This window comes from Panthera onca (genome assembly GCF_046562875.1).
Source record: "Panthera onca isolate mPanOnc1 chromosome E1 unlocalized genomic scaffold, mPanOnc1 haplotype 2 h2.Chr16_ul_10, whole genome shotgun sequence".
Lineage (NCBI taxonomy): Eukaryota > Metazoa > Chordata > Mammalia > Carnivora > Felidae > Panthera > Panthera onca.
In genome coordinates, this window is record NW_027675809.1 from 1 (window position 1) to 8,711 (window position 8,711).

Below are 8,711 nucleotides of genomic sequence, written 5' to 3' on the forward strand. Positions count from 1 at the left end.
TGGCAATGAGAAAGAATGAAATATGGCCCTTTGTAGCAACGTGGATGGAACTGGAGAGTGTGATGCTAAGTGAAATAAGCCATACAGAGAAAGACAGATACCATATGGTTTCACTCTTATGTGGATCCTGAGAGACTTAACAGAAACCCATCGGGGAGGGGAAGGAAAAAAAAAAAAAAAAAGAGGTTAGAGTGGGAGAGAGCCAAAGCATAAGAGACTGTTAAAAACTGAGAACAAACTGAGGGTTGATGGGGGGTGGGAGGGAGGGTAGGGTGGGTGATGGGTATTGAGGAGGGCACCTTTTGGGATGAGCACTGGGTGTTGTATGGAAACCAATTTGACAATAAATTTCATATATTAAAAAAAAAAAAAAAAAAGAATCATATTCACCCAATAGGTCAGTGCCAAAAACAAAAACTGAAGCTGAATTGATTCCAAAAACATAATCTTATAAATTCTCCAACAGGAAAACGATGATAACAAGTGAACATATTTTCTCTGCTTACCATGTTTCAGGGATAGTTTTAAACTTTTCCATCATCTCATTTGCTCTTACAATTCATCCCCCATGAGGTGAGTTGAATTATTACCTTTACTTGGCAGATAGAGAAATTGCAGCTTAGAGAGATTACATACTTCAAATCTGACTATAAAACCTAAAACTGCATAAGAAATCTAGGAGACAGAGCTAAGATTCAACACCAGATGTCTAAAGCTTCAAAGTTTATTTTTTTTATGATTTATTTTGAGAGAGAGAGCACATGGCATGTGAGAGTCAGGGAGAGGCAGAGAGAGAGGTAGGGAAAGAATCCCAAGCGAGCTCCACGCTGTCAGCACAGAGCCCGACACGGGGCTCAATCTCACACATCGTGAGATCATGACCTGAGCTGAAATCAACAGTTGGACGCTTAACTGACTGAGCCACACAGGTGCCCCCAAAGCTTATACTCACAATAGTATTCTGTGTTATGAGCAAACAATCAAGAAAGAAGACTGGGTCAAACACTTTCTGTGTGGACAGAGGTAAGTCACTGTATATCTATATACTGGGGACAAAAATATTTGTGGTCATTTTTCTCACAGATGCCACAAAGAACAAATTTGACACTACCGCTTTGAAAGCATTTGGTGAGTAAAAGAATATGAAGTGTTTTCATCCAATTAACTTTTCAAAATGAGTTTATTTGCTCGTTGAAACTGATGTACTGTAAGGACAATCAAATAAGTCTTACCTAAAATCACAATCAACAGCTTCTGGAATGCATCTGACACAGCCTTCTGAATAGCAAGCTTCTGGGTTGTCCTCCTTTTCATAAGAAATGATAATGGCCCTGCATCCAACCAAAACAAATGGATTTAGCATGCCTATCTGAATGATAACTGATTTGGGGGTTATATGTGTAAAAGTGAAAATACATCCATGATTCGTAGTTCATTATCTTAGCAAGTAAGGGCAGGCACAACACAAGGTTGAATGACTCTGCTGTAGGTATATCCTGGCAGGGCACATTTTTACTGCCCTGATCTACTCCAGAAGTTTCGGAAGTACCAAAAGGGAGACACAAGCCAAGAAAGTGGCACAGATCTCACATCGCTCGTAGATTTCAAATGGACAAGCTGAAACTATAGTTTCAGACTCTACTGCAGACCCTACTCTCCTGTGCATCAAGGGCTGGAGTCACATGGGGAGAAGGGTTCGGTGGTAGTGCACGTGACCGCCTGGTCTCTTCCCGGGCATCACCCAAGGGAGCCTTACTCCCTTAGCCTTGCTAACAGCCCTGCCCCTCCCTGAAAACCCTAAGCCTAAGTGCTGTAGACACTGGGAAAAAACACAGTACCAATGGGAATACCTTTTCTAGGCATCTGTATTTGACTCTTTACACTCCAGCCCTTTTATAGGAGGCAAAGGACTCAACATCTACCCAAGAGTTTGTTTAAATCTTTAGATGATTACTTTGCTGGGATAACTGCAGGCTGCAAGAGATATGTATTTGAAGGACTATTTTAGCACAAGGCGAATTCTTAACCAAAAATGGGAAAAACATTACTTCCCTCCTCCTAAACTTCTTGGCAGAAAGTCAGCTTTAGAATTTTAAAGTTAAAGGTTCTTTCAGGTATTGCCTGAGATAAAAGCCTGTACTGTAGGCCAGAAAAACTCTGCCTAGGGCTTTAGGAGCTTAGCAAAGGGGAGGGCTGGATGATGTATCTGAAAAGATGAGTTTTTAGAAAGAAAGAGGGATTCTGCCTCCCCTCCACCCCCACCCCCACTGTAAACAGACCTTCCTCCAGGTCATCCAAAGTCTCCTTGGCCATGCCAGCTCCGGGACTCCGGCACTCATAGGATGGCAACACCACCTCTAAAGCACAGAAGAATTTCAGGCTCTGCTTCTGAAGTGGTGGCACAGTATCTTCATTTGCCCTTTCTTCAAGGTCAGAAAGATCCTGAAGCTGTTAGGATTTTATTATTATTATTTTTTTATGTTTATTTTTGACAGAGAGAGAGAGAGAGAGAGAGAGAGAGAGAGAGAGAGAGAGTATGAGCAGGGGAGGGGCAGAGAGAGAGAGGGAGACACAGAATCCGAAACAGGCTCCAGGCTCTGAGCTGCCAGCACAGAGCCCCACGTGGGGCTCGAACTCACAGACCGTGAGATCATGACCTGAGCCGAAGTCGGACGCTCAACTGACTGAGCCACCCAGGCACCCCGAGCTGTTAGGATTTTAAATGGAAGGTCCTTCCTTGGATCTGAATGTAAGCTTCAAGATGTTTTGTTATTAAAAACAAAACCGGCGGCGCCTGGGTGGCTCAGTTGGTTAAACTTCCGACTTCGGCTCATGTCGTGATCTCACTGTTCATGGGTTCGGGACCCGCGTTGAGCTCTGTGCTGACAGCTCAGAGCTTGGAGCCTGCTTCCGATTCTGTCTCTCCCTCTCTTTCTGCCCCTCCCCAGCTTGCAATCTGCCTCTCTCTCTCTAAAAAAAAAAAAAAAAAAAAAAAAAAGCAACTAAACTCCAGCAATCCCAGCCCACAATGGAGGTATCCTATAGCTTCAAAATCAAGTAAGACTTACAAATGGATGAAGACAATTGGTTTTTATTATACACCATACAAATACTGGAGAAGATTATGGACAACACCACCCAAGTTACTGAGATTATTATGAATTCTCGGTGGCAGGCTCAGGTACTTCCAGTTAGAGGCCTCTCACATCTCCCCACAACCCAGTTTTCTCCTTTCTGAAGTCCAGAATTTCAGTGTTGAAATGATTCTAATTAGTCAGAGAAAATCTATAAAGTTTACCTTGATGATCCTTTTTGACCATCCATTGAAACCAAAGTAATAATTTGCCAGTTCTTGGCACTGGGAGCTGTTTAGGGCAAGGGCCTGATGTTGAACCGCCTTATGTTTGGTGCCAAGACGAACCTAAAGACATAAGAAATGGACCTGAAAATATCATAACCTGACACAGAGGCTTCCTTTGGATACACCTGAGATTTATCAATACCTATTTCATAGAGAGGTTGTGAAGCTCAAACTGGAAACATTTTAAGAAATCAGCTCCTAATAAACCCTAAATAAATGCTAGGTACTATTTTTACGCTATAGACTTTGATGCCTCATTTCCAGGGCCCTTGATTAATCGGCTTTCCGTGATCTCTGATATTGAAAGTGATGACGAAAGCAACTAAGGAAGCCCTCTGGAAGCAAATTATAGGGCTGTAGGTAAGCAAGGGAAGTAAACTTTTTGCTGTCTCATCCCGTAGCTCCTGTTTGAGAATATGACCTCAAGAGCAGATAACATGGACCTGAGTAGGACCTGAATCAGCAGCACCCACCCCCCGCAAGTTACTAACCCCCGTTAGAAGAAGGAATATACATACTTCTGTAAATTTTATAAGCAAATAAAACAATAAGAGGTTCATTTGCCTTAATAAGCTTCTTTGAGAATGCAAATACCTCCAGTGTTAACTCTCTAAATAACTTACACGCTACAGTGTATTTCTTACATCCTCTAGTTCTTTTTTAAATGTCTATTTCAAGTGGGGTGTAGTATATTCGCATATTCATAAAAATTCAAATAATTCAAATAAAGTCAAAGTATTATTAACTCTTTATTGATTTGTTTGTGCAACGTCCTCTATCACTAGTTTATCAGTTCCTTAAGTGCTTGAAGGAACCATATTCTATTCTTTCCTCATTCCTAGAATCAAGCACAGGTCTATGGATTAAGTGAATGAATGAGTAGATGAAAAAGTGAAATTACTTTCTCCAACTGAAGCTGCCTGCTAGGAAGGAGAAATGAAGATGAACTTTTAAATGTTGAGTGCTACAGCACAGGCTAATGGTGAGGCAGAGTGGAGCTGTTCTGGACAACCAGGAAGCTGCAGAAGGGCCTCGAGCCCCTGAGTGGTAGAGACAGTTGTCACCTTAGATAACCTTGCCACAGTTCTTGCTGGCAACCGTTTTCCTTCATGCTACTGAAAAAAAGCTCTCAGATGCCTTAGGCCTTTCCTTGATTTTACTGTAAGATGTTATTCTTGGGGCGTCTGGGTGGCTCAGTCTGTTGGGCATCCGACTGCAGCTCAGGTCATGATTCTCACAGTTTGTGAGTTCGAGCCCCGTGTCAGGCTCTGTGCTGACAACTCACAGCCTGGAGTCTGCTTCCGATTAGGTGTCTCCCTCTCTCTCTGCCCCTCACCTGCTCATGCTTTGACTCTGTCTCTCAAAAATAAACATTAGGGGCGCCTGGGTGGCTTGGTCGGTTAAGCGTCCGACTTCGGCTCAGATCATGATCTCACGGCCTGTGAGTTCGAGCCCCGCGTCGGGCTCTGTGCTGACAGCTCAGGGCCTGGAGCCCGTTTCAGATTCTGTGTCTCCCTCTCTCTCTCTGCCCCTCCCCTGTTCATGCTCTGTCTCTCTCTGTCTCAAAAATAAATAAATGTTAAAAAAAATTTTTTTTAAATAAACATTAAAAAAAATTTTTTTTAAATAAACATTAAAAAAAATTTTTTAATATGTTCTTTTTAAATATGTATTTATAAAAGGTAAACAAACAAACAAAAACAACCAGAAACTATGTGTACTTGCCAAAGTATAAAGGAACACATAAGTAAATTGGGCAACAATTTCAGTAGGCGGCGGGGTGGGGGTGGTGGTGGTGGTGGTGGTAACCCAAGGCTCTGTGTTAAATAAATAAAGAAATTTAATATGAATGCTCTCTCCTGTCAGCTATATATTGACTTTGGGCTTTATGCTGTGAAATCTCAAAATCCATTTGTGAAATGGTCTTAATGTCCAATGAGAGAAAAACACCTCATTACTCACAACTGATACAAAGTAATTATTTCATAATCTGTGATAGCTGAGTGGCTGGGTGACATCTTCACAGGCTAGAAGCTTGCAAACTCAGGAATGCCTGACAGGTGATCATTTCAATCATAGGGAGTGGAGCCAGGATTGAAGACAGTGTTGAACAAGTGGAGACAGTATACTCAGACATTTGAGAAGGATTCTTAGATTCGATCCAGATTAAATCAGTAAGGAAGGGCATATGGGTAAGAATAGGCAGTCGAGTCCGTAGGAAGTAGCTAGATTAAGAAGCCAGTTAGACAAAGCTGATGAAAACATACAATTATAAAGTGAAAGGTTTGGCAATCTAAGCCTCACTCAACTTATTCAAAGGAATTGACATGGCCCTTGATAAGGACATGGTGATTGAATTGAGGCACATAATGAAATATAATTCTGGGGCTCTGGGAAAGCAAAATGGACAGCATGTTGGTATGGAATAAAGTTTCTGTGGTGTATTAAAGAATGTTTTAACCATTTTCCCGGGAGTTGAAGGGAGTTCTGAATAGGCAGCTTGAGAGTGATGACGACGATAATGACGATGAAGCATCCTTTATAATACAACTGATGAAAGAGTTTGTCATTTTATATCCACATAATAGAGGGGGGCCTGGGTGGCTCAGTCGGTTAAGCGTCCGACTTCAGCTCAGGTCATGATCTCAGGATTCATGAGTTCGAGCCCCACATCGGGTTCTGAGCTGACAGCTCAAAGCCTAGAAGTCTGCTTCTGATTCTGTGTCTCCCTCTTTCTCTTCCCCTTCCCTGCTCATGCCCTGTTTCTCAAAACTGAATAAAAACGTTATTAAAATTTTTTTTAATCCCCATAATAGTAAACAGAAACAAGACTTCTTGTGAAGCTTTGTTAAATTAAGGGGCACCAAAAAATGACACAGGGTTGAACATCAGTAAGTTTGGGCTTGACCTCTCCCTTCCAGTTACTGTCATGAACCTTAAGTAAGTCACTTAACTATCCTGAGTTCGAGTTTCTTCATCTGAAAACAAAACAAACATAACAAAACAACCAAAAAACCCAGGGAAACCAGAGGATCAGTGTAGCAATGCATCTAAAAGCATTCTGTAAACCACAGTGGTATACCAACGCTGGTCTATTATTGCTGAATTCAACACTTCGTCCCAGTGGTGTTAGGAATTTCCTACTTGGACCCACCTTCACTGGAGAATTCTGAAAAAGCTGCTTCTGGTCGCATGCCTTTTGGGCTCTGTGAGCATCCCTTGCTGAGTAAAACTTGATGATGGCGTAGAAACCAGGACGGGCCACTGCAGCGTTCGGGAAGACTCGGACCGAATACAGAAGGCCAAACTGGGAGAATACTGCGAACAGAGAATGCTGTGGGGTGGTCCCACGCCAAGTAAGTGCATGAAATTTCACGCCCAGCAAACAAAACTGCCTTCTATTCCCTAAGCCCTCCTGCACACGCAACCCAAAGCACTTCTCGTTTCGTTGAAAAGATTTCCCTTTGAAATCCCGGGATTCGAGAAGCATTAGAAGGCAACATGTGCCGGCTGTTGAGAGTTACCTCTCAGAAATCTGTCGGGGCTGAGACTGCAAAGCTCCCCTCTAGAACTAAGATTCCTCTCGGCGGAGACTACAAGGCGCGCGAGGTGCTCAAGGCCAGACTCAGACTCCCAGTCACGGGGAGGTGGGGGTGTCTCCCTCCCTCCTGGCCCGGCTCACATGCAAGGCCTCGGCCGTGGGTCCAGAACTCAGCTCCCACACCAGCAAGGTTTTGTCACTCTCGGTGGGAACCGTAAAAGAGACCAATTCCGCCATCCTACCACCAAGGAGCAGGCGCGACTAAGGTTTGAGTGGCACGGCGCCTGCGCAAGGCGCGCCCGCGCGTTTTAAAAAGGGGCTGGTACGAGGGGCGGGGCCAGCTCGCCGCGGGGTGGGGCGGGGGCTGTCCCCCGGACCTCTCCTTCGCCCCTCCCGCTCTGGGGCGGGTCTCTGCCTCTACTTCCCCTCCCGCAGCTCCATTGTCTCAATGTCGTAGAATTTAGTGCTTCTAGTCAAGTGTATTTAAAAAAAATTTTTTTTTTAATATTTATTTATTTTTGAGAGACAGAGTGCAAGCAGCGGAGAATCAGACACACACACACACACACACACACACACACACACACAGACACACACACACACACAGAATCCGAAGCAGGCTCCAGACTGTCAGCACAGAGCCCCAAGCAGGGCTCAAACTCACAAACTGTGAGATCACGACCTGGGCTGAAGTCGGACGCTTAACCGACTGAGCCACCCAGGCACCGTTAGTCAAGTGTATTTTTACAGTAGGGTCTAAAGGGTGAGCTTACAGGATCCCTGGGTGTGGACAATTTTATGGCAGCCTTCTTCCTCTTCACTCCGGGAGAAGATTTAGACTACTAGCAGTTAGTAAGTTACCTACTGAACTTAAAAATTTGGATTTCTCTACGTTGTGTGGGCAATGACCACTAAAGATGCAATCCTTTGGCTTAAGAATGTTTTCATGAATGTTAAATATACAAATCAAACTATAACTCATTAAGCCATTAATGAAATCCTTAAAAAGCATTCCCTGATTTCCCTACGTGATTTTGATGAATTGGTGTACGTGTGTGCTTGTTGGGGTGAGATGATGTGGGAGTTTGGCAAGCAGGGTAAGAAGGAGAGATAAATTTGAAAAAACCAAAGAGTGAGGCCAGGTAGGGCACCAATATTGGAGCTCATGGTGCTTGTGCAGAAGGGCCGCTCTCGGCATCCAAATAGCTATTTTGAGGACTAACACACTGAGAGGGAAAGTAGGTCCTAATGATCCTTATTTTAATCCTAGAATGTCTGAGCCAGAAGGGGCCTTACAAAACAAGTCTCCTGAGGTTTCTAAGCAGTGGCCTTCAGACTGCTGCTGGTCTGTGGTGAAGGTTTCACCAGTCCTTGCCAAAGCAAGAAAAGGTAATATAAGCAGGGTTAAAAAAAATATTTTCATAAAACGAAATCCATTCCATTATCCTATAAATCTGACCCTCATTTAAAAAATTATTTTAATATTATTTTTGAGAGAGAGCATGCATGTGCGAATGGGGGAGGGGCAGAGAGAGAGCAGGAGACACGGACTCCGAAGCGGCCTCCAGGCTCTGAGCTGTCGGCACAGAGCCCCTCGCCGGCGCTCAGACCCACAAACTGCAAGATCATGACCTGAGCCGAAGACCGACGGTCAACCAACTGAGCCACCCGGGCACCCTGACCTTCATTTTTCATGCTGAAAACTGTTTTATGAGGAGATGCTGATAGAGGATAGTTGTTGTGATTCATACTCTTTCTAGGGCATTAAAATAAAAAGTTGGACATGTTAACATGGCCTTAACTTTTTTC

At 43.7% G+C, this 8,711-nt stretch overlaps 1 protein-coding gene across 3 annotated transcripts; it reads right to left on the reverse strand.

Moving 5' to 3' along the window:
* Positions 1–723: 723 nt before the first annotated feature.
* Positions 724–8,566, reverse strand: RDM1 (RAD52 motif containing 1). Of its 3 annotated transcripts, XM_081794731.1 has the most exons (6): positions 7,044–7,156; positions 6,516–6,679; positions 5,087–5,178; positions 3,299–3,421; positions 2,280–2,448; positions 724–1,331 (listed from the first exon to the last, which is right to left on the reverse strand). In XM_081794731.1, exons 2-6 carry the CDS (start codon positions 6,553–6,555, stop codon positions 1,162–1,164), a joined length of 594 nt encoding a protein of 197 aa, XP_081650857.1. In that variant the 5' UTR covers positions 6,556–6,679; positions 7,044–7,156; the 3' UTR covers positions 724–1,161. The 3 variants fall into 3 exon arrangements, with proteins under 3 accessions (XP_081650857.1, XP_081650855.1, XP_081650856.1); XM_081794729.1 differs by lacking the exon at positions 5,087–5,178 and having other exon boundaries at positions 6,516–6,695; positions 7,044–8,566; XM_081794730.1 differs by lacking the exons at positions 3,299–3,421; positions 5,087–5,178 and having other exon boundaries at positions 6,516–6,695; positions 7,044–8,566.
* Positions 8,567–8,711: the final 145 nt, after the last annotated feature.